Source organism: Euleptes europaea, chromosome 1 (assembly GCF_029931775.1).
Source record: "Euleptes europaea isolate rEulEur1 chromosome 1, rEulEur1.hap1, whole genome shotgun sequence".
Classification (NCBI taxonomy): Eukaryota; Metazoa; Chordata; class Lepidosauria; order Squamata; family Sphaerodactylidae; genus Euleptes; species Euleptes europaea.
In genome coordinates, this window is record NC_079312.1 from 62,049,711 (window position 1) to 62,076,773 (window position 27,063).

The following is a 27,063-nucleotide window of genomic DNA, read 5'->3' on the forward strand; positions in this document are numbered from 1 at the left end:
ATTTCATAATCGTATATATATTCTACAAAAGTGTTCAAAATTGTAACAGAAACCATACATTATGGGACTAGGTGGCCTGTTTTTTTTTCTAAGTGTGTTCTAGTACTTGCTGTTCATATAAACATATCGAATACTTCAACAACTCCCTGTCATATCTGACACTAAACTTGCCACTTATAAATTTCATTAAAACACTTTATTCAATTCAGATGTTTCTCAAATGCTCTCTTTCTTAATCAGCTTATAAACTTAGAAATGAGTGTTGCTCTCATTCAAATTGTACCCAGCTTAGCTAATTATTGGAATGTATTTTTATTCCAAGATGCCTGTAATTATGATAGGTGGGTGGGATGCACGTGGATTGAACGCCTGTATATAGCATGCATCCCAGAGGGGTAAGAAGTTGTATACGTTAGGTACACAGAGGAACACAGCATGTCACTCAATGGGTCCATGTATACGAAGGTTCAATGGATGGATTTCCCCACACTGCAATTACAATTTTCCTCTAGCCAAAAAAAAGTCAACCTAAATGTCATGCAGCTCTTTTAGAAAATGTGGCTATGGCTCTCTTCTGAACTTCTGACTGCTCATGTAGCAAGGCTGCTTCCACATTGATGAACTTGGGTTCAATTCCCCTAGAGCTTTCCTACTTCCATAGAAAAGTGGGATGTTTGGAAAGGCTGTGGCTCAATGGTAGAGTCCATGCATTGCTCATAGAAGGACCTAAATTCAATACCTGATAATCCATCTCAGGTAAAATGATTTGCAATACTTCCCTGCTTAGAGAGCATCAGTGAGTCTGAATAGCCAACTCTGTGTTGGACAGACCAATGTTTTTACTCTGTAAAAAAAACCCAGTTGCGCATGTTCTTGTGTAATGTAATGGTGAACCCATCATATGGAACTTTAACTCCGTTCAGTCATTACACTTTACCATACATATGGGGAGAATGTGCTAAATGTGATCCTCCCAATATATGCAACCACCATTGTGTCTGAAAGGGGCAATGCATGCATTCTTAGCTTCAGTACATACAAACCAAAACCCTGAAAAATCATGGTTCTGGTATATGTTTATAAAGGCTGAAAATACTTGTGTTGCACCTTTCAGACAAAATGGTGATCACGTGTAGCACATTCTCCCCACACAAATGATAAAGCATATTCTCTATAAAGTGACTGAAAATAGCTTTGGTTTACCTTTAATCACAGTCAATGACTTCCTTCAAATTACAAGACTTTTTCAAATCAACTTTCTTCAGAGACTACAAGGCCACAGACTACCTTCTGGCGAACCCCAACATGAGTGAGTGTGATGGTTTGAGTATGTGTAGAGACGCGTGTCCTTCCATTCTTCTCATGCCATTTATTATTTCATAATAAACATTACATGCATGGTAAATTAAACTAAAAATGATGTGGTCCTCTCACTCATTCTTACCTAAAAGATGCCTAAATTTAAGACACTTTATGACATATTTTTCCCTACAAGATGATGTTACTCTGGTCTACAAAATAGCTTAATTATTGTGGTAATGGACTAAAATGGGATTAAGCAAGCTATCAATTTGCCATTGCTTAATGCCATTTGGCAAAAGCATCACATTCAGTCTGTCAAAAACAATTCATATCAACCAGCAAATGGTAGGGATACAGGAATACAGTCTACTATTTTCCAGCAGTATCAACATAAAAGTACTTCAATCCTAAACTTCAGTATCACATGGACTGCAGTATCACATGGAGCCTGTGGAGAATTAAATATGCCACATCCTAAACCCTTAATTGCTGATGCAAGTAAGTTTTAGGATGGATTGAGTCATATTACATAAAGAAGTAATAAAAGGCTGTATTTATTGGTTTGGACTAGGGCTGTCGATTCGGTTCGTCCCGAACTGAAAAACCACCGAATTTCCCCCGATTCGGCAGTTTCTGGTTCGGGACGAACCGAATTAAAAAAAGGTGGGAAACGGGGGGAGCCGAATTCCCCGACTTCGGGGTGTTTGGCAAATAAATTCGGCAAATTCAGGGTTTGGCTCCCCCCCGGGCGCGCCTTCACGGGGCTTTGCTGAAGGCGCGCGGGGGGCCTTTTCAACAGATCTGCGCCTCCCAGATCTGTTTAAAGCGCCCCCCGCCCAGCTTCAGGGAAGCCCCCTGAAGGTGCTCAGGGGGGGGAACAGATCTGTGCCTCCCAGCCAGGAGGCGCAGATCTGTTTAAAGGGCCCCCCGCGTGCCTTCAGGGAAGCCCCCAGAAGGCACGCGGGGGGGAAAACAGATCTGTGCCTCCCAGCCGGGAGGCGCAAATCTGTTTAAAGCGCCCCCGCCCGGTTTCAGGGAAGCCCCCTGAAGGTGCGCGGGGGGGCTCTTTAAACAGCAGTATTGTTATGCCACTTTTTTTGGTGGCATTGCCTTGCTGTTTTCTTTGGGGGCATTTCCCACACTTTTCAATTTAAATTGTTTTTATTTTCTCTGCATCTGGGAGGCCTCTGTGGAGGTGCCGCAGCTGCACTGCTCCCAGCCATCGTGCATCCACCACCACCCTTTCAGGAATGGGCTACCCATCCTTATATAAGAGTTCTCATAACTTTTGTTTTTTACCCAAAAAAATGCTGCATTCTGCTATTTGTCTGTAATAGCATATTATTCTTTCCCTTTTCACTGAGATTCTTGGGTAGTCAGTACATGGTTATCTCGCTTTACAAATCTAAGACTTGATGTTACGGAGCTTGGAGAACTGAAAGTTGCACATGAACTAAATCTCATGGGCTTGCTTTTCCCCCTTCTTGCTATCCCATAGACTTCTGTCCCAATCTGCAACCAACTAATAACAGAGTTCTTGCTATGTAGAACCAAACACCTAACTCATTCACAAGACCAGTCAACCTTTTCTATTCCAAATTTGAATACAGTTTTAAATCGCTACTTCATAACAAACCATGAATTAAAGGGAAATGGAAAGCTGCCCATTTAAACCACAATACCCTTGTGAACAAGGGCACAATTAAAACATGCTGATGTAGAACTCATACAATTAAATATCACCAAATTTTCTGTTATAGGAAAACCTTCACAGCATGTGTTATATACACTGTGTCAGGCAAAGAGTCTTATGGGACAGGCTGCAAAAATATTAGTTGCTATAAGATACAACATCCAGAAAGAAAATTGTCCATCCAAGATTGTCCATGGGCTATATCCAACCACACTGGAAATCTATATGCAGCAATGAAAGACAACCCACAGGCAAGGCAGAGTTGTTCCTGAAGGAACAGCCAGTTCATCTTGAGTCCAGTTTAAATTTTTACCTGCCACATGGGTGGCCATTTCAAACAGAAATGTGTGGCACAGCTCCATGTGGAAAGCCACTCGTGTGAAGTGGCTTCTCTCATGGTTTGGGAGATTTCAACCGCACCACCACAAGTCTCCACAATGCTTTCAAAAGACCATCTAGGGAAATGAAATTAATGGCTTTGCTGGAGTGCAAAAAGTAATGGATTAAACAGAGGCCTTTGTTTCTGTAGCCAGGAAAATAAGTTGTATCCCACTGTTTTTAACCCTTTTTTTGCTATCATCCATTGGATGTGCTTGTTGTCCACAACCCTTACTACCTAGAGCAAATCCTCTTATTATTGAAACGTTGCTCATTTTAAGCCAACTTCAATTTATCCATTTTTCTGTTATGCCTATAGAAAAGGGACTCTGTGAGTTTGAACTCTTGTATAATCTCAACAACAGATGGCAGTTCCACCTCATCTTACTATGCAGTCACCTAGTTCACTGAAAACTCCAAAGCATTACTGCTCTCATTAACTGCACTTACAAAGAGGTTGGATGAAATGTTCCACTGCTGCCAAGTGCACTGGGCCACTTCATGGGTATCTTATTGCCTACATCACCCTTGACTTTGCTTATATCCTGACACTAAACACATTTCCCCCCTGGCAGCCTGGATGTATTCCTGGTAATTTTGTTACAAATCATCCAAGTGAAGAGCTTATCTGGAAACAAGCAGTGAGAAAGACCAACAAAACAAAACAAAAACAAGCCTAAAACAAGTGACTTATATAATGGAAGCATGGAGTGAAGCCAACTCAATAATGGACAACACAGGCTGAACGAGATGCATTTAAATAGGTAATAATTCCATCTGTTCATTTGCATAACACCTTTCCTTGAAAGAGCTTGGGGTGCTGCATATAGTAGTCTTCTCCTCCAGGATTTCTATTGGTACTTTGGATTGCTGATTTTCTTGGTTTGTTAATTTGCTGGTTTTAGGCAGTATTTCCAATCTGCCATTTGTATTGCTATTGTTATTTGGATGGCTCTAAAGAACTTAAAGCAGGAATGTATTTTTCTCACTCTTCACACTACCCAAAAACCTGCTCCAGAAAAAGGCCCTTGGGATCAGTGTGAGATCTAGTGTAAGTAGTAAGTCAGAAATAATGGACCACTATTTTCTAGAAGTGCCTCTCCCTCATACAAGGGTACCTTTGGGCCCAATTGATTATACCTTTTTGTGTAGTTTATTTTTGTGTGTCAAATTATTTTTCTGTGCAAATACCATACAAATACTACTAGTACTAAATATAATAAAGGCTGTTGGGGCACATGATGAAGCTGGTGGTATCTGGGTTCATCTGCATGAGGTACAGATTATGATGTGCAATTTGGAAACTATGGCATCAACTATCGTTATTCCGAGTAAGAACTGTACGTCATACCCAGCAGCTAGTATTAAGTGGTGGTCTTTTGATAAAGAGATGAACATGTGATTAGGGATTCCTAAGGCCTGGAATTTTCTCAGAATTACTACTGGTCCCCAGAGAACTGAGATCAAATCCCCTGGAGGAAATTACCACTTCAGAGTGGTGACCTGGCATGTGATTGAAGAGAACAAGCCAACGAAGTTGGTGTACTTTTATTGTTGTATCTTTGTAAGGATGCTTATTAACATTTATGCCCCTGACCAGAATAGTGCAGGCTAGCCCAATCTCATCAGAAACTGAGCAGGGTCAGCCCTAGTTAGCATTTGGATGGGAGACCACCAAGGAAGTCCAAGGTCATGATGCAGAGGCAAGCAATGGCAAACCACTTCTTGAAGTCTCTTGCCATGAAAACTCCATAGGGTCGCCACAAGTCAGCTGTGAGTTAAGGGCAAAAAAAAATTAAACGTATGCAATATTTAATAAAAATTAGATTATTTACTTCACTATCGGTGTAACTTTGGACTAATTATGAAGATGAGGGATCACTGAATCCCCCTTTTAATTCACAGAAAGTTTGGCATTGTAGTGGAAGGCTAGCATTACAATTCTCCCTCTAAATAATTTCAATAGTATGCATCTTATTGTTCCATTGAGCACAGTTTAAAGTCTTCCTGTAGCCTAAGCAGACTTTTCCAACTTAAATGGTCTTTCCTCCAATGGAAGACCACTTTAGCTGGAATAAGGATACATTCCACAAAGCTTATAGTGCCTGTGGACTACAAAGAAGACAGTGGGACAGAGTTATTGATACATCACAGCTTTGTAAAAATGGAGAGATATACATACCCACATTCCATAATTATGCTCAGGCTTTTGACATGCTACCTAGTGATGTTGAGCTAGCTACATTCTAAATTATTACCAATTATAAGAAAAACATTGCTACTTAATAACAGATCTTCCTGCAGCACTTTTGAAAGCAGGCAAAATGCACTGTAGCATGATGAAATGCCTAATGAAACAATAACTATATTTGTCAATTGTTATTGAGATTATTTTATTCCCTCCCCCTGGAAGAAATTTGAACAAATGAACTGAAAGATCATGGCCATTGGTGTCCTGCTTAATTACAGAAGTAACTTATTTCCAAACGGGCAGAGGTAACAATCCATTTCATCCAATAATGGGATTTAATTAATTAAAAATAAAATTATTATGCAACAGTGATATTCATCACACACTAAGTCTTCCCTGCTTTGTGCAATGTTCATTCCTTTTTACCTCTTTGTTGGCTCTGTCAGCTTGAACTAACGTTCCATTCAAGCATGGTTCTACATAATGGAGTTCTTCATTATACTGCAGACAAAAAGAGGAAACAAAAGGGGGAACATTTAATATAAGGCTTTGAAAGATACAATTTAAGTTAATGATAGCAAATTACAGCAAAAATGCATATGACCCTAAAACAACATGGAATTCAATATTTTCTTTTCAAGTGCACAAATTTTCCTTTACTTAGATTTGACTCCAGTAGCATCTTAGAGACCAGCGAGATTTTAGGGGTATGAATTTTCAAGAGTCAAAGCTAAAGCTCATACCCCAAAAACCTTGTTGATCTCTAAGCTTGACAGGCTGGAAACCTGGGCTAAAACTAGTACAATGAATGTCAACAGAGATAAATGTAAAATTCTGCATTTGAGTAGGAAAAATAAAATGCATAATTACAGGATGGGAAAACTTGACTTGGCAGTAGTATGTGTGAAAAGGATCTACGGGTTTTAGTAGACCAAACACTGAACATGAGTCCACAATGTGATGCAGTAGCTAAAAAGGCAAATGAGATTTTGGACTGTATCAAAAGAAGTATAGTGTCCAGATCACGTGAAGTAATGGTATCACTTTGCTCTGGTTAGATCTCACCTAGAATATTGTGTTCAGTTTTGGGCACCACAATTTTAAAAGGATGTAAACAAGCTGGAAAGTGTCCATAGAAAGGCAACAAAGATGGTGAGGGATCTGAAGACCAAGTCTTATAAGGAAAGTTTGAAGGAGCTCAGTATGTTTAGCCTGGAGAGGAGATGACTGAGAGGTGATATGATAACCATCTTCAAGTACTTGAAGGGCTGTCATATAGAGGATGGTGCGGAATTGTTTTCTGTTGCCCCAAAGGTTGGACCAGAACCAATGGGTTGAAATTGAATCAAAAAGGTTTTCAGCTAAACATTAGGAAGAACTTTCTGACAGTTAGTTTGGTTCATCAGTGGAACAGGCTTCCTCAGCAAGTGGTGGGCAGAGGCTAGATGGCAGGAAGGGTTGCACCAGTGTTTGGCTCTCATGGCCCTTTCTAACATGCCAGTTACCACTTTTGGGTCAGGAAGCAGTTTTCCTCCAGGTCAGATTGGCCAGTGATCTTGATTGTTGTTGCTTTTTGCCATCTTCTGGGCATGGAGTAGGGGTCACTGGGGTGTGGGGGGGAGATAGTTGTGCAGGGGGTTGGAATAAATAACCATGGTGGTCCCTTCCAGCTCTATGATTCTATGATCATAATGGTTGGATAGGTTTGTATGGGAGTAAACAGTCCTGGCTTCAAGTCATTACCCTAGCTCCAGCATTCTGTATTACAGTTTCCAAACATTTTTCAAGGGCAGCCCCACATAGAATGCATTGTAATAATATAACTTAGATGTTATATTAACTTAGATGTTATATTAACCAGAGTATGTACCACAATGCCTCTTTAACTGCCAGTCTTATGCTTCAGGAAATCATCCCCTGGCATGCATTTCAATCAAGACATGACATATCAGCATATATCACACAATGGTCAAATTATAAGTTGGACTTGATGATGGTGGCTCATTTTCATATGCTCCCCCTGACACCTTCCTCTTCACCTCATGCTTTGCAATTCTCTTTCTTCATCCCTTCCTGTTTTGAGACAAGTCATTATATCCTGTAATGGCCAAAGACATCTTTTAAAGCAATAACAATGTTGTGAGGATCTTAGATTACCAAATCTCCATTTCACAAACTGAGACAGGTCACATACCCCTCCGGGAGAGCACAACAGAAGAGCCATACACAATTGATGGCCCACTGCAAGGAAGTTTCCCTCTTCCTCAATCTGAAATTTCTGGTGAACACTGAACCTTTGCATCTTACCTATTGCTTCTGAACTTTGCTACAAATGTTATACAGAACCCCAAAAATGCAGAGTTCAAAACCCATCAGATCTTGGGGAAACTGTTAATTTGCCAGGACCATTTTGGAGGAAATATTTTAATAAGTATACCCACTTTCTGACAAAAGACACACTGCCAAGAGAATCCATAAAATAATGCCTAGCAAGAATAAGATTTACGTCAGCCTTCATCTTTCAACTCTGGAATGTTTGGCCTGCCGAGCAGGGAAGGTGTAATCAATAAGATTTTTTCTAATCAATAAGAACCATGCCTTTATTTTGTTTCCTAACTCTATGTTTCCTTCACCATTCCCTCATTCATCTAGCTCTGTGTGTGTTTAGCATACATTTTTAAAGTTGGATCTTTGCCTTGACAGACTTCTTTAATCATCTTCTTCTCCCATAGACCCACTGCCCAGTAGACTCTGTTGTACATATAGAAAAGGCTGAAGAGAGGGAGGCGCTTGCCTTGCTGGAGACTGGGGCTTTGCCCAGATCAACTTCTTATGGGAGAAAAGGGACTTTGCCACACACTCAGTCTGACTGCTGAGATTCCATGACTGCCTGAGAACAGTCCATGAGGGCCATAAAGAGTTAACTCCCCCCAGATGGTAGCAGTTCTATCTAAAAGGAGAGGATCTAAAGGCAATAAGCACCATGTAGAAAGACTCTTTAAATGCAGATCCTCCACTTCTTTAAACACCCATGTTGGCAAACCACTGTTTGCTCTTCAAACCAATATTGTAAATCATGTTTAAGATAGTGGCTAGTAATTCTGCTTGCAAGGTAAATATAACATATAGATTGCTGTCTGGATACAAACTATGATTTGTTGTAAACAAAAAAAGGGAGAGAAGTAATAATAATGTGCAAGGGGAGGAGGGAAAGGAGAGGGAGGTGGAAATGAGCAAGTACAAGGCTCATTCATGTAGTGCCAAAATATGCTTTAGCATTAATTTGAACCCAGCCAACGTGTGGGATGGTGGCTGTTAATAATGTGGTACCTAAGTTGGAGGTTCGTACACTTGAATCTCTTTTAAACAATGAACCTCATGCCAGAGATATTAAACATAGTAAAACTATTATTAATTAATCTTACTGAACAGGTATGACTCCTTCCCCATATCTTTGTTTAGAGAGAAATAAGTCAGCAGGGAGGGACTTAATACCCAGGTTTTTGTTCCCAACCTTCACAAACATTGAGGAAGTGACAACTGAATTGAAGTCCAACAGCCAATAAATAAAAACCACCAAATGATTTACACCAAACACCTCTTTTCATCTTGCATAAGAACAGGGTTTTGCAATGATGCATTGCTAACACACACTTTCACTCTTATAACAAGCCACACTTCCAGGGAGCATGGGAGTCATACTCAGTTCTGCTGCCTCTTCAACACTTGCTGCTCTCAGGGTCAAACCCCTAACCTCATTGCATCCTAGTCCATACCGTACATCTGTCTCCATAATCCATATGGACAGTTCAGTGCTCTCTAACAATCCTTAATTAATTATACTGGCACACAGAAAAGGGTGTTTATTAGGGAACATGTCAACCATTATTGCATACTAATCTGAGTTGTTAATACAGTATGGATCCAAATAAACATTTCTTTGATATCGCTGTGATTTGTGGCCAGTTTGTGTACATCTTATAACCCAGTTTGTGTACATCTAAAATATATTAATTGATTTTGAAAATAGCCAGCCACAAAACATTCATTTTTGAAAGACAGATTTTGAGCGCCTTTTTGTTCTTATAGACACTGTCTCCAATAAATAACACACCTTTAAGCCTCTGTTAAAGGGACAGAAAAATTTTTCTGCAGGCCTGCGGGCAACTCTGCACAAAAAGTCTGTAGGCTCCAAGCGATGCATAATGGCAGTTCAATAAACTGCTTTGTGCTATCTTTTACATCAGGTAATGGAAGAGTTAATGCTAATTAATCATGGTATATTTCTAACCAGTTATCTCATTTCTGGGTGGTTTTGTGTGGTACCAGAGTCTACTTAGTCTGTGCAGTTTTTGCAATAGTCACAGGATGTTTCATTATAAGGATCTCTATGATCCACACTGAGATGACGTTTTATTTATTTTTGCAGTTTCTTCCACACTGCGCAGCCTCACACTTGCATCATTTCCATATGTTCAAGGCTGTTAATTCCTCATGGACCTTCCTTCACCTGCGTCCCTTTTACCAGGTTATATTTTGGCTCCTCCCCCACCTCCCTGTTCTTCTTCTCGGTTATCCATTCCACCATCCCTCTAGTCTTCTATCAGTCTTTCCTGTGCCTAGAACACCTCTTTCTTAAACTACCTTCATTTGTTGCCAGTTTTTAGGAACTAACTTTCACTTCTGCACCCATGAAATATCTGTCAACAGACCTGCCCTGTTTGCTTATCTTTGTCTAGGTTCTAGATGGAAGAAGAAGAGTAAGTTTTTATATGCTGACTTTCCCTACCACTTAAGGAAGAATCAAACTGGCTTACAATCACCTTCCCTTCCCCTCCCCACAAGACACCCTGTGAGGTAGGTGAGGCTGAGAGAGTGTGACTAGCCCAAGGTCACTCACCTGGCTTCGTGTGCAGGAGTGGGGAAACAAATCCAGTTCACCTGATTAGCCTCTGCAGCTCATGTGGGGGAATGGGGAATCAAACCTGGTTCTTCAGATCAGAGTCCATCGCTCCAAGCCACCGCTCTTAAACACTATACCATGCTAGCTCCCACGCTGACCTCACCACTTTTCATCAGCGTCTTGCTACTTTAGTTGGCAGGAACTGGTGAGAAGCACTATGTCGACTTCCTGCTCTAGTTACAATGGCTGCTTCTTTCACCCATGGGGTTGCCAACTGCCACTTTAATAGAGGCTTAATGTGATATTATTGATTAGGTGATGTTAGTTACTTCCATGCCTTGAAAAGCAGTAGCTTCCCATTTCCACACATTAAGCCTTCTACAAAAGGGACAGGGCGTTTTTCTCTAGACAGCCTATCCTCCCACCAACAAGACATAAGGGAACATTTTTCTGCTCATCTCCTTTTTAAGCTGCTTTTCTGCCTGCACAGGTTAAGATTTTGCTACCTGCATGCTTCCCCTACACACACAAAGAAGTACAGGCAGGGTGAATTTGAGCAGAAAAGCAGCTACAGGCAAAGGGGTTAAGCAGTCCCTCTACAGTACACCATCTTTCCCACTGACAGTCTTCTCACACCTGTAATTTATTAAGTGGAGAATGTTACTCACACCTGATGTGTAATACCTAGTGTGGCACTCACATCATGTTGACTCTCCATCAGGGATGGACTGGCCATTTAATTTACAGGGAGGGTTCCTGGTGGGTCACTGTGCTGGAGGGCTGCTGGCAGCAGGGAGTAAGCAGAGCCAAGCCCCAGTAGCTCTGCTCAGCACTGCAGGGGACACACAACCTGGGTTGTTCCAAGGCCATTTGGACTTCCCAGTCCACTCCTGGTCTCAATTTCCTCAGGGACCCTTATCTTATGAATATAAATTATGAATACAATATGAATACAAATTCAGCCCCTGACATCTCTAGCTAAAAGGTCTCAGGTACGGAATTCTGCTACTCTGGCAGAGAATAAAGCAGGTTCATATGTTCAGTGTCTGTAGCTTGTAATGACATCACCATTTAGATGACCACCTGATGCACATATGACTGTCCTACTCAGAGATTATCTCAAAGTAAGCATAAGCGATACCTTTCAATGACTTCATGCATCCCTCTAGGACAAGATAATAATGCTATTTTATAATTTCTCCTGCAATCAACATTACTCTGATATTACAGAGGAATTTAAATTGAATCAACAACTTTGTCCCAGACATAACATGGTTTATTTACTTAATATATTTCTTTTAGTGCATTTTGCTTAGGTTTCAACCTGAGAGAGAATTAGCACTCTGTTTTTATGATAATATTGTTAATTTAACGCTTGACTGAGGCATTTTACTTCAAAGCAAACTGGGGGGAAAAACCTTTTTCTTGCTGCCAACATCTCTGTTCATGCACTGATGATCTGACCTTCTATATTAACATAGACTATGGAAAATCAAGTGCTTTGTTTAACAACTGCTTTTGTAATTCAATCATCTAGTCTATCAATTTTAAACAGATTTTTTTATAAGTTATCCATGAAAGCTAGAGTAATTTATTTTCACATTACCTTTTTATGCTAACTCTCTGGAAAGCCTTGCTTTAGACTTTTGTGTGCCATTTATTTGTCAATATATTTAGAAAAGAAATCATTGGAGTACAAAATGGACCCAATATATACCAGGCAGATAACCCATATAACTGTATGTCTGAAATATTTTTTCAGTACTCATCTGGACACTTTTAAGAGTTAATTGAATTTTTAATTATGATCATGTAAATGGACCATAACTCCCATTATTGTTAATGAGAATTATGGAGATAATTCTCAGTAGGGGTTATTGAAAATACAATGTAAATGATTGCAGAGGAATATGGAAAGATTTGAAAAGTCAATGGGCTTAGAAAGGTGTGACTCTGCTTGGGATTGCACTAAAAGTTTATTATATAAAATAATATCAAAAGTGTAGCTGTAGTCCTGTCTGAAGTTGTCACAAATGGCCATACAGAAGCAGGGCTAATGGTGCAGAACATGGTGTCACCTTCTGCACAGAAGTCAGGTATCTAGGGAAAGTTCAAGTGACAGAGTTTGTAGAATCCAGAACCACATCCTTGGACTTCACACATTGTTGAGAGCCAGCGTGATGTGGTGGTCAGGAGCAGTGGACTCTAATCTGGTGAACCAGGTTGGTTCCCCACTCATATACATGAAGTCTGCTGGGTGACCTTGGGCTAGTCACAGTTCGCTCCGAACTCTCTCAGCCTCACCTACTTCACAAGGTGTCTGTTGTGGGGATAGGGAGTGAAGGAGATTGTAAGCTAGTTTGAGACTCCTTAAAGAAAGATAAAATTGGGATATTAAAACCAACTACTCTTCTTCTTGATACATAAACCATATTTTTATTCTCTGCATGCACTCTTAGAGACGCATTAATTTACACTCAACCAGTGTGTAGAGCCTGCCTCGCTTCTTTCCACTGCAAATTGACTTGATTCTGGTTCTCATGGTAGTTAGGCTAATACTATTTACATTTCCCCCTATAACTTTTAACGGGGTCTCTTTTTAGCCTGCTTTGTGATGAAAAACCAGAATCACAACTGGCCTCAGACCGGGGGTACCCCTATGGGCTAGCCAGCAGGGGTCTCCCTCAAGGTCCACCCTCAGCCAAAGTTTAGAATGTTTTGCTTTATTTTCAGTTGGTACCCTAGTTCAGCCCTGACCTGGATGGCCCAGGCTAGCCTGATCTCAACAGATCTCAGAAGCTAGGCAGAGTCAGTCCTGGTTAGTACTTGGATGGGAGACCACCAAGGAATACCAGTCTTGCTATACAGAGGAAGGCAATAGCAAACCATCTCTTTAGTCTCTTGCCTTGAAAACCCTATGGGGTTTGCCATAAGTCAGCTATGATTTGATGGCACTTTACACACACACACACACACACACACACCCTAGTTCACCCTATCCAATCCTAAGAGTTGTGCCCATGTTTTTTCCCTTGCTGCAGTCTTCATTTGACTATAAGGCCCTCTAGAAGCCATTTAGCTTCTCTGTAGTGAGCAGCAAATGTGTGGTGGTCTGTTCAAGGAGTTACATACAAAATCTTTGACAGGCCATTATCTGAAAGCACAGATCATAAACATAGGAGTGAGATCCTAAGCAGGTTTACTCAGAATCCAACGCCAGTCAGTTCAGTGGGGCTTCCTCCCAAGAAAATGTTCTTAGGATTGCACTGTAAGCCTCCACCCTGTGTTCTAGGGGGCCTCTGTTATGGCCAAGTGCATGGGGGAGGAAGAACAGACTGAAAGTGAACCCATACATGACAGAAGTGATGCTGGTTGGTAAGGCTGATGTTCCAGAAGCTCACCCTTGCACTGTCTCTCACAGTCAGCTAAAAGTTAGGTGGTTTTCTTGAACCCTGTTCTTTTCTTTAAAAAAAAATTGGCATTTTTCCCAACTCAATTTTTATAGAAATGAGCTCATTCAAGCCTCAAGCCCTAACAGCAGCCAGAATCTATTCCAAAGCGTGCACTTCTGCTGTTTTCACCCAAGTTAATCAACAACTATTTTCCTGTTCCTTGCACACATTAGATAACTATGTCTCTTTGCTGCTCAGACCCCTTGGATTTACTTTTGGGACTCCTGACTGCCCAGACATTTGGGATACCTACCTGAGGATATGGCTTTATATCTGGGTCTTGCTCACATAGAGAGCTTATAAACCCTGCTCCAACCTGTTCCTCTTTCTCCTCCACTCTCCCTGACTACTTCTCTCTCCTTCTTGATGACAGCATATATATTGTAAAGTATGTATGAGTGATTGGAATAGAGTCACTTAAATGGTTCCATTCTAGGATTTGCCAGTGTTACTATGTTCCTGGTATTATCTTGAATGATTAAGCATGCTAATTATTCCCTTCAATAAAAGTATTTCTTTTCGCCATGTTCAAGGTTTTATTTCTTCTTGCAAATATGTGTAAGGCACCTTGTCACTTTTCCAAAGTTCCCTACATTTCACCTTATGTTGGTCTTTGCTCAGATTAGGTATATTCCTTATAAGCATACCAGTTAGTTCTCCTGGATTCAAGCTGTTTGTAGAGTCCAAGCCTAATGGAATGGAAGGTAATAGAAGAAAAGTTTTCTTCCAGGCACACAAAGCTACCGTAGTGAAAAGTTGCAACAAAACTGGAAAGTAGGTACATCTATGTGGACATACCTAAGGCACACATATTCTGACAGCTCACAGTGACCAAAGTCCTGCCTGATTATGGCATAAATTATTTTAACTTTCTGGAAACTTTGTAAGGCATAATTGTATGGAAAAAGTTTTGATTTATGATGGAATTTAGAAGGATTTTCTGCAAATGGCAATGATATGTGATGTTGGGTTTGTGGTTTGGGGTGGTTGTTTAGATGTAATGGTTTTGTAATTGTAATGGTTTTAAATATCAATCAAAACTGTCATGAGTCCTTTGCTGGAGAAAGGTGATTTACAAATGTCATACATACATAAATAAATGGAGGAGGATCTGAAAGTTGAAATCATGTATTTCCTAGAAGTTGACTCTACTACCCTAAAAAACAACAATCTGCAGTCTTTCTCCATGTAAGGAAGCTATTTCTTAAATCCAGTATTTTGCCTTTTTAAAGAAAATGCACAATGCATGGTATAATCACTGACAAGCATCATGATTAACTACTAAACACATCTATTTAAATGCTATAATTATTAGGTTGGCACATTTGGCCATTTTAATCTTATTTAGAGAATCTGAGTTGATCACAGTTTTGTTGGAGGGCAATACATCTCTCCTGATTAGGGTTACCAGGTCCTTCTTTGCAATCAGCGGGAGGTTTTTGGGGTGGAGCCTGAGGAGGGTGGAGTTTGGTGAGGGGAGGGACTTCAATGCCATAGAGTCCAATTGCCAAAGCGGCCATTTTCTCCAGGTGAACTGATCTCTATCGACTGGAGATCAGTTGTAATAGCAGGAGATCTCCAGTTAATACCTGGAGGATGGCAACCCTACTCCTGATAGTGATATAATCATGCTTTCCTATTATGCAAGCTGTAAGTAACAATAATGTAACAAATGTTGCTTGCACAGGTATAAAGGTTTCACTTTCTGTTCAATGGATGACATAGTTCATAATGCACTTCCCTGAATATAGAAATCTTGCTCACAAAGGAGCTCATACAATGTGTCTGGAGACATGAGTGTTTGAAGTCAGTGTTTACGAATACTGAAGGTTGCAAATTGCAAACATAATCATGCAAGGTTGCATTAAAAACTGAAGCCCAAAATCCTGAATCCCAGGAATCTGAATTCTGCAAGTTCTTCTCATACTGAATAAGTAATCTATAACACATATAACAGATTCATTTTTTTTTAATTTTTTCTACTGGTCATGCTGCATACCTATTCTCTCTAGTATCAGAGGAGCATGCCTATTATTTTGGGTGCGGTGGAACACAGGCAGGATGGTGCTGCTGCAGTGGTCTTGTTTGTGGCTTCCTAAAGGCACCTGGTTGGCCACTGTATTAACAGACTGCTGGACTTGATGGGCCTTGGTCTGATCCAGCAGGGCCTTTCTTATGTTCTTATGCTAATTTTAATTTAGTCTAATTTAGTTGATAAGGAATATCTTTGATCAACCTCAGCAGAAACAGTAACAGAATGTTTAAGAAGGTTAGGAACTTGCTTTACAATAGGAGACAGAGAGAGAATGTAATATTGGCAGAAATCTGATGGATATACAGGCTATCAGGCTGGAACCCACATTTGGCAATTTGTGGTGTGCTCACTGCCACCCAATAAATTACTCTTCTTGCTTTTATTGTGTGCAAGTGCCTGTTCTCCAGTATTTATGGATAACTGCTGCAATCTCCAAAAGAAATCAAACACTGCACCATTGACATCACAGTGTTATAACTCAAGGAACTGCAAGAAGTACTTCCAATTTCTCCAATAGGCAAATAATCCAAGGGAGTGTCCATAAACTTTTATATTGATAAATTGGCAGATGTGCTGGGAAAAGATCACTGGACACCTATCCTATTACACTGGCTCAGGCATTCATTATCAATGATGTATGTTTTGTCTGGACAGACCAGCCTCAACATAACTCCAGAAAAGAGAAGAGGTATCATTTTTTTAATTTAGCTCTGAATCTTAATCTCTCTGGTTTACCTCTGGCAGCAGACCTGTGTCTGGCCTCTATCCCTTCAGACTGTAAATGGGGTAAGTGTCACATGATAAAATGTCCCACCCTCCAATTCCTAAAGTCAAAAAGCTAGAAATACTCACGGCAATTATGTTAAAAAAATCATCATCTCCAAGGGTATCCAAAATAGATGACACAGTTTGCTTCGCAATTGTCAGGCGGAGTCCTTTCATGCTGCCACTGACATCAACTAAAATTACTACATCTTTAGGAGAAGTGGCTGCCTGAATGTACCTGGGCCAAGAGGGGGGGAAAGGAAAATTGAGCTTATAAGATTTTAGCTGTTTACTGTCTTTGAAACTCTTAGCAGGTGACCGTGACATACCATTTTCGATTTCTGCAATCAAAGGCAATGACTCCATTTTCATCTGGCTCCCATTTAATACCTGGAAAGGGGAAAACACTGGATTATAGTGAATCAGAAAGATTGTTCTGATGTTTGGAAATCTGCTATCTCTTATCTGCCTCCCATCTTCAGCAATATGTATTATTTAGACTCCTGGAGAACACTGGAGAATGGAGGTTTATCCACAACCTCTCTACTTGTTCCTCCCTCCTCAGATCTGTCCGCACCTTGTGGAAAACAAATCTTTCCCCAAAACACTAAATTAGGAATCCCCCTATTTCAGGAGCCACCTCCCACTTTGTGACTGATGAAAGGGTTTTTCTCGCTACCCCAATCTTCCCTTTGTCACCACTCAAGTTTGGTTTATGTAAGACACACAACTGCGCAGTTTGGGAGTTCAGAGCCAAAAGATGCAGATCTTCTCCCTCCCTCAGAGAAGACTCCCTGTTAGCTCACCAAACTCCGTCCACTGCCTGATGGCATTGGCTGACAGAATTCCTCAGTCTCAGAGTCTACATTTAACCCTGTATCCATCACAGCAACCTTATCTCCTCTTCTCCTTTTTATCCTCACAACAGCCTTGTGAGACAGGTGTTTCTGAAAGTATGTGACTGGCCCTATATCACCTAGTGAGCTTCCATGGCAGATTGGTGATTTGCACTTGGGACTCTCAGACCCTAGTGTGAAGCTCTAATCACGACATCACACTGGCTCTCATAGGGTGGCTGCTATTGAACAGTTGCAAGCAGCCATGCCTAGGTGAGTATGTAAGTCAAGCAGTAGCAGGTAGCCTGGTGGCTGGTGTCCTGCCTGACCCAATGAGATCTCCCTCAAAGGCCAAACTAGCCCTGGAAAGGCCCCACTCCCAGCTTTTACTGACAAAAATTGAGCCTGGAATTTTGTGGTTGCCTAGCAACTGCCACAGAGGGCTTTTGTTTTTTTAAAGCTGCAGGTGGTCCTTTTATCATTTTGGGGTTTTTTTAACCCCCCAATGTATCCATCTTTAGGTTTCAATTTTTTCTGCAAACCTGGGGCATTTTTCAGGTTTGTAGAAAGATCTGTCTTTTAACAGCTCCAATCACCAGATTTAAGTATCCTCAGATTTGGCTGACTTTGCTATTAGAACATAGACAAGTGGGGGCCTGCAAAACTTGTGAGGGGAGGAATCCCATCTCCCCCCTATCACCACCTCCACCGATCCCAGCGAGGCTCCCAGCCTCTGCTGCAGAACCTGCTGAGTCTTTGAACCGCCAGATTCCTCCTCCCCATCGCTGCCACCACAGATGACCCACCTCAAGCAATGCCCCCAGCCTCTGCTGCAGAGCCTGCTGTAGCTTCCCTCCCCCTCCACTGCCAGCACTGCTGAGGATGATCCTCCTCACCTGAATGGTAACTGTGTTGTCTGTACATGTGCAGACAATGCTGCTTTTAAAAATCGGGCAGATTTAAATCCCCCTTTTTTTTAATTTTCAGATTTTTCTGCAGTCCTAGGGGATCTTCCAAGTTTGCAGAACCATCCATTGGGGATCAGTGTGCCCCTATCTGTGGATTTAGGTATCCACTGATAGGGTGCACACTTGGGAATTAGATATATGGATTTGTTTTGTTTTGTTTCTTTATTTAAAACCTTTTTGTTGCCTATAAGCTAGGAGGGCTCTTAAGTGGACTTGTAAACATTAATTAAAAATGCAGTATAAATAATAACAAACAATAAACCATTACAAATTTACTGTTTTCCACAATTAAAATGTTAACAAAGTAAATAGCCATGCAGTGAAGGGAATATTTCCCAGCAATTTCTCAGTCAGAGAAAATGGGCTTTGAATTACACAGCAGTATTATATTAGTTTAATGCAAGATTAAATTGCAGTGAAAATGGTTTCTAGTTTTGGACTAGCTCACTGCCACTCCACATGTTCAGAAGAAAGTATGAGATACAGTTGACACAGGATTGTGCAACTTCAGAGTTAGGTGCTCTCCTGTCATAAATTTTTTGCTCAAGACAACAAGTTGTGTCAAAGAGAAAGGCTGTAAGTTTAAACTTATTGTTAACAATAATAATAGACATTATTTGAAGAAGGAATAGACTCCTGTCATCCATGCTATCAGAAACATCCACATTATCTATGACCCAAGCCAAAAATTCCATTTAAAATTCAAACTCTAAAAATAAGCTATGTTTTACGTGATCCACTGTGGTCTATGATCCTTATTATTGCAAGATCTGCAATATTTTCACAATATCTATGAACAGATTTCCCAATATTAAAAAGGAGCAGCACTGGGGCATTTGGATTGAACTGTTAGCCCGTGTTGCCTCGTTTTCTCAAGAGAACTGTCCCACAAGCTACTAGCCCTGAAACATAACAAATGAAGGTATAGTACAAGACAGGCTTAACTCCTCCAGCCCCAGCACTGTGGCCCCATAGAAATTCCCCTTTAAACACTGGGAGAGCTGAATATGGATCTCCCATGTAATATCTAGTTTGATCCTTAGACACACATGACAAAGGGAATGCAAAATTAATTATTAGCCTAAACCTAAGCTCTTTTTGGTAAATATCAGTGAATAAACACTGACATAAATGAATATTTTCATATTAAATGGTGTGATGTTATTAACTTTAAAAAAATATGAAATATAGTGCTCCAAATTTATCTGTTTTATGTCATTCATTTTCACTGATACGGTTTTATTGCCACAGCTGCAGAGTCAGCACTACTGCAGCCTGAAGTCATGTTTGCTAAATTCCCAAGCAAAATTAAAACTTCCTTTCTATTAAAAATTCAAATGATGCTGCAGCAGGAGGGATGTCCTAAGGGTTTCAGCTGTTTCCACCAAGACCAAAAAAAAAAAAAGAATGTCTGCTGTCTTTGAATGTCTTTGAGTCTATGCAGGAGTCAATGATGCCTTAGCTCAGAACTACTTCAGTCTGGAAGGAAGGAATTTCAGTATGGAGCAAACATTTTATAGGGAGCAGCACATTTGCTGCAGTAGCAGCTGGCTAAAAAGGAATTTCTTCTAGCAGCATATGCATTCTTCTGTTTCTTAGCAATAGCAGGCAATGAAGGGTGGGGGGTAAGGGGGTGAATCAAGAGAGGCATGGCCACAATTACTGTGCCTTCCTGTCTGCATTTTAAAGCAGCAGTAATTTACTCCAGCAGTGACTGCAGTATCCACACTACCACTTTGTGTGTGTGTGTGTGTGTGTGTGTGTGTGTGTGTAAAGTGCCGTCAAGTCGCAGCTGGCTTATGTGTACCTTATAGGGTTTTCCAGGCAAGAGATGTTCAGAGGTGGTTTGCCATTGCCTGCCTCTGTATGGGCTGAGAGAGTTCTGAGAGAACTGTGACTGGCCCAAGATCACCCAGCAGGCTTCATGTGGAGGAGTGGGGAACTGAACCTGGTTCTCCAGATTAGAGTCTGCCGCTCTTAACCACTACATCACTCTGGCTCACCACTACTATTGTAGGTGTACGTCACTGCTGTTTCATGGGTGAGAAGAAGATTGAATATAAAAGTACTGCTGGTCAGATGTACACCCAATGGCAGGTACAGCACTAAAGCATCAGTGAATTGCCAGTGAAAATGCACCATATAGGCGAAGCTACATTTGGCATTGAGGATCTATGATATAATTTAGCTACATAAAGCAGCTATGAGGGGGTCTGATGTGGACTGGAATGTTCTCTAAGCAGTCCCCTCAAGATCTCTTTCAATCTCAGTCTCACCTAGTTCAAACCCCATCAACATATTTCAAGTTAGGATTTTTTTTTGTTCCAATGTGCATCACTTTACACCTAACAACACTGAACTTCATTTGCCACATTGGGCCCAATTCAGAGAGATTCTGCTGGAGCTCTTCACTCAGCACCCTGGTTTTCACCATCCTGTATCATAGAATCATAGAGTTGGAAGGGGCCATAAAGGCCATCTAGTCCAACTCCCTGCTCAATGCAGCATCAGCCTAGAGCATCCTTGATAAGTATTTGTCCAGCCTCTGCTTAAAGACTGCCAGTGAGGGGGAGCTCATCACCTCCCTAGGTAGCTGATTCCACTGTTGAACAATTCTTACTGTAAAAAACGTTTTCCTAATATCCAGCTGGTATCTGTCCGCCTGCCATTTAAACCCATCTTCTGCTGCCAAGAGGAACAGCTCCCTGCCCTCCTTTAAGAGACAGCCCTTCCAATACTTAAAGAGAACAATCATGTTCCCCCTCAACCTCCTTTTCTCCAGACCAGAGTAAACATTCCCAACCCCCTCAGCCTTTCCTCATAGGGCTTGGTCTCCAGGCCCCTAATCATCCTCATCGCTCTCCTCTGCACCCACTCCATTCTGTCCACATCCTTTTTGAAGTGAGGCCTCCAGAACTGCACACAATACTTCAGGTGTGGCCTGACCAATGCTATGTACAGCGGAACTATGACATCTTGCAATTTGGATGTTATGCCTCTATTGATGCACCCCAATAATTTGGTATCATTTGTGAACTTGGCTATTATACTGCTCACACCCAATTCCAGACTCCTGATAGTTTCTCTAGGCATGGACTTGGTTCCTATCTCCTATTTTGACCATTCATACAGATCAGGCACTTCTGGGTCCCCCTTCATCAAAAGAGGATGATGAATGACACATTCAGATGTGTTACCCTATATGGGATAGTGCACAGAAACCTCTCTCTCACACATATATTCACAAAAAGATATGGCTACAGATACAGTAAGTGAATGATTAAGTCCAGTCTAAGACAGAAGCAATTCTTTACACTGAGTCTAGACTTTCAGTTTTCTTTACTAGAAAGAATCTTATGGAAACAAAACACACACACAAAAAATCTTACCTGGGTACTGCCTAAAAAAGCCCTTTGCACTTCCAAAGTACTGCCATATAAGGGAAGGGTCATGGTCAAAGTTGTCAACAAATATTTTGTTTAATGATTCAGACCAATAGACTCCATTCACAATAGCAGGATCTGTAAAAGAAGAGTGAAAAGGAGTGAGGAACCTTGAGATGGATAATTCATATTCAAAGGCACATGAAAAATGGAGAGTTACCAATTGAGATCCTACCATTATTATAAATTTGAGTGTAATGTATTTCATCTGGAAGCAAAGGGTGGAAGAAAAAAAATAAAACACTGGGAAAGGGGGATTGAAAGGTTATGAAACTACTTGAAGTTATATCAGATAACTGACAGCTACATCCATAAGGACATACCCAGGAGGTTTCAAAGGGCTCTGCCAGGCTAACAGAATCACGATACTATATTGGACAGGAGAGGAGAATGAGGCATAGAGTGGATCATTAGTTTGCCTCTGAGAAATAGTAGGGCTAGCCAGTTGGACATCTGAACTGCTTGTTCAGCAGCTGTACAACGAGTCCCTCCCACCCTCGCAATCATACCGAGTTAGATTATCGAGGATATTATAAATGTTCAGAGGGGGAAGCTAGAAGGGACAGAGGCTCACCATTCAAGTTGGGAAAGGAATGCCTCATCCTGCTCAGGTCACTTTACAAGTAAAGATCCTCTCTCCAAGTCCTGTTCCCAAGGGCAGAGATGAAGTGGATGGCAACTACAGACAGGGCCACCCTACCACTTCAGAATGCACTCCCCCTTGAGGCTTACCTGGCACCTACTTTACTCCTCAAAACCTAAGCTTTATACTGAAGCATTCCATAATCTTTAGTGTATTTTAAGTTCTTTCTATGGATACTGTTTTAGGCTGCTGAATACTTTATTTGTGTTTTTTACACCCTTAGTGAGCCCTTAGCTTGTCTTAATGTTGCTATTTTATGCTTCTTTTGATTATTTTATTGTTGTATTGTTTTTACTTTATGACCCACATGGAGTAGATATGCGAAGAGGCAGAATATAAATCTTCCAAATAAAAAGTAAACAACAGCAAATAAATATCCATTATTTATTTAGAAAATTAATATATGTTACGTATTTATTCCCCAGCATGCATGAAGAACACTTGCTGTCCAGCACCAACAGCTTGAGAGATGTTAAGTAATGGAACAGTGGGGCTGTCAGGCAGTCACAGACTCAGCAGTTTTAGCTAAGTTACTTAGCGGCTTTCCTCAGCGATAAATTACTCAGATTAGAGGAGTGAAATCGTATTCTCACAACAGGGCAATACTATCTGCCACAGACTCAGGTTACGTGACAATTCCGTTCAATCTGGATAAGTACCAACATATTCATAGAAGAGAATGAACAATGATTCCTATAGTACTCTAGACAGAATTTGGAAAAGTAATTATTGAAAATAATCATTTAAAAATCTCATAATACTTTAATATTAAACTATAAAGTATTTGTCCGTGCAGAGAAACACATGCCCAATGCTCAGCATTTGACACAGCAGTTCTAGAGGCTTGTAAAATAATGGCTGATTTTGAATTACATAGTTTAATGGGCAATCTTAATGGGGTGTGAAAGAGGTGAATTGTTTTCTATCCTAACATTCATCAAGGACCCAGGGTCGGCAGGGAAAGAAAAGCAGTGAAAAATCTCAGCTACATATCATTTAAATATTTATGTTTACAAGCATAAAAACAGAATACTGTTCATAAAATAGAATCATCTATATTTTTAAAAATGTGTTTCTTGGCATGGTGTACTTCTCTAGATAAGACAGGACATTAAATAAAACCAAGCAGAATCAAGATGTACTGCGCTGAAACTGGTTTTCTCCCAACAATGGTTCCTGGATTTTTTTCAACCTTACTAAAAGAGCAGGTTTGGCCATTTGGAAAGAAGAAAGAATACTGGCTCTCACATTTCCATCCTTATGAACACATGAAAATAATATACTGTTGGGTCATCCTTATTACAACTCACAGGCCACCTATGGCCTGGGATCCTTTTCATCCAGCCCCCAAGAAGTAGGGCTGGATATACTTAAGAGGTGGGGTTGGAGTGGACAGCTGAGCCTCTTAAACAATTACAACAGCACCTCCTTGGCAGGGCTTTTGAAATGGTCTGGAAGTCTTGACCAAGAGGCAGGGTGGGGTTCTGTTTAAGAGATGAGGTTGGAACTGTCAACCCTGACTCTAAAAGAGGCTGCAGCTCTGAGGAAAAAAGCCACTTACACCACATTGATAGACGCAGCTCATACATACATACATGCAGAAGAATTGGGAAGTAAGCTTTAAGAAACAGAAGTAAGCTTAAAGAAACAAAAACCATTTTATTTTAGCAAAATTGATCCCTATACCACATTCCCTATCTCACCTGCACCTAGGGTTGCCAGGTCCCTCTTTGCCACCAGTGGGAGTTTTTGGGGTGAAGCCTGAGGAGGGTGGGGTTTGGGGAGGGGAGGAACTTCGGTGCCATAGAGTCCAACTGCTAAAGTGGCGATTTTCTCCAGGTGAACTGATCTCTGTCAGCTGGAAATCAATTGTAATAGCAGATTGCCAGCTAGTACCTGGAGGTTGGCAACCCTACCTGCACCCTATCCAATTTTAAGCCCACTTCACATTTAGATCCCGCCATACATTTTTCCATGGAACCAGAGAATACCAGGAACAGTATTCAGAATTACACGGATATGCTTCTTGTTACAGGGAGCTTCTTCATGTGGAAGTAGTCTCACTTAGCTTCCACTAAGCAGCCATGTTGGGCAGGCAAGCTATAAAATACAAGACCTCTGATCTGAGACTCTTATTTATTCTGTTAGCTCCTCCCCCCATTTAACCAGATCTCTATTTACTGGAGCTGACAGATATCCTGTGGTTAGCAAACAGAGCTCCTCAGACACCTAAGAGAGTCAGAGTGGTGTAGTGGTTAAGAGTGGTGGACTCTGATCTGGAGAACCGGGTTTGATTCCCTACTCCTCCACATGAGTGGTGGAGGCTACTCTGGTGAACTGGATTTGTTTCCCCACTCCTACACATGAAGCCAGCTGGGTGACCTTGGGCAAGTTACAGCTCTGTTAGAGCTCTCTCAGCTCCACCTACCTCACAGGGTGTCTGTTGTGGGGAGGGGAAGGGAAGGTGATTGTTAGCTGGTTTGAGACTCCCTTAAGTTGTAGAGAAAGTCAGCATATAAAAACCAACTCTTTTTCTTCTTCTAACACTGGCTATGGTTTGAACCAGTTTGTAACTCTGGCTTGGACCAGTTTGACTGTAAGTTTCTACAGTAAAGATGTTACCCAAAGTATGAAAATTCTGTGTTCTAAAATATACAGAATATCTCCATTACATTAAGAACATTTGTATCTATACTTTTTTGTGTGTGTATCTTTGCATATAATCATTGGTACTAAAGGAGATTTTGAATTATTTGAGAAGGAGCAACAATATCACACTTTTTAAAAATTGCCATGCTATCATGTAATGCTTAAGAGCTTTAGCAATGGCTTGTCTTTTGACTTTTAAAGATCGGGTCATTTTAATAGTGAATGTATATATTCCTCCTTGTTCCTCCTCCTTTTGCTGTGAGAACTGTTGGCCTGACTTGGAAAATTACATCTATGAACTTGAAGTTAAATATCCCAAGGCACAAATAATATTGTTAGGTGACTTTAATGCTCGCATTGGAAAAGGTAACTTAAAGGTTAGGTGATGATGACCATTATAATGGCAGGAGGAATACAAAAGACTCCTTAGTTAACAAACATGGGATAATATTCAGCCAAATGATTGACAAGCGAGGCTTTGTAATATTCAGTGGGAACTTTGACGGAGATAAACATGGAGAATTCACTTATTATAACCATGCTATCATGTAGTGGTAGAATCAGACTGCACAAAAATATCCTTGGCTTCTTGAAAAGTGTTTCTTGATTTGGCTGTTGCAGAAAAGTTTCCTGGCAACAACCTTTGCAATAAAATTAGAAGCTTTTTCCTCCATCATTTTGACAAGAATACTGCATGTACAATTTGTTTTTCTGCCATTTCTGCAGTTGCTATCAGGATCTTTATTGATATTTAATATAAACACAGCCCTTGGACAAACAGGTACACTGACAGGAATGTGAAATATAATTGCCAAGGAACAGTCCAAATACATGTAGCAATTATGGAGCTGTCACAGATATTATTGACCATCCAAAGCAGAGCCGAGGCAAGCATTGCATTCAGTCTGAAAGAATACAATGGAAGAGAATTTGCAACATGAAATGGAGCCCACTGATGGCAATTCTTGGACCTTCTTCAGTGCAGGATGCTCAGTGCTCACAAGCAGTATGAACTGCAAAAAATAATTTTATCAGCAAAGTAGGCATTATCTTTAAATAGCGCAGTTTGATGCCCTGACCAGGATAGATTATTCTATTCACGTTTGTTGATGTAATGTGTGTGTGTAAAGTGCCATCAAGTCGCAGCCGACTTATGGTGACCCCTTATGGGGTTTTCATGGCAAGAGACTTACAGAGGTGGTTTGCCAGTGCTTTCCTCTGCACAGCAACCCTGGTATTCCTTGGTGGTCTCCCATCAAAATACTAACCTGGGCTGACCCTGCTTAGCTTCCGAGATCGGGCTGTACCATGCTGCCTTCCCTCCTTGTTGATGTAATACACATCCTGAAATGCTGGATACCTCTGACAAGGTGTGAGCCATGTTTTAAGACACATGGACTAAATATTTTATATATAAAGGCACATAGAATAACAGGTTTTGTTTTTTTACCTTGTATTACGTTTGTGTAAATGTCAGGATTGTAAAATTTAGTATGTACGTAAAATTATGCATGTATGACCACTGAAGAAGCCCTTTAAAGGGCCGAAACATGTCTGGTCTTATTTTGGTCATTGTATGTACTAACATCAACTGTATATGTGTTGGTAATATTTGTAAACATTTCCGTGCTTTTTAGGAAGCCTTATTTTAGGCCCTGTGTTTTTAAATACAATTGTGCACAATATATAATAAAATAAATGTATTTTTTTGTTATGGTAGATAGTGTGTAGCTCAACCCCATTTGTTTTCTTCCCTGACCTGGATAGACCCAGGCTAGCCTGATCTTGTCAGATTAAAACAGGGA

The 27,063-nt window shown here is 40.7% G+C and overlaps 1 protein-coding gene across 2 annotated transcripts in view; it reads right to left on the reverse strand.

Annotated features, from left to right (window-relative positions):
- CACNA2D3 (calcium voltage-gated channel auxiliary subunit alpha2delta 3) overlaps positions 1-27,063 on the reverse strand; it is a 698,701-nt gene that overhangs the window by 326,494 nt on the left and 345,144 nt on the right. For both annotated transcript variants that reach the window (XM_056853929.1, XM_056853938.1), the window contains 4 exons: positions 21,913-22,044; positions 17,049-17,109; positions 16,807-16,957; positions 5,991-6,065 (listed from right to left, as the gene is read on the reverse strand). In XM_056853929.1, the coding sequence (XP_056709907.1) occupies positions 5,991-6,065; positions 16,807-16,957; positions 17,049-17,109; positions 21,913-22,044 (419 nt within the window). The remainder of the gene's footprint in view (positions 1-5,990; positions 6,066-16,806; positions 16,958-17,048; positions 17,110-21,912; positions 22,045-27,063) is intronic.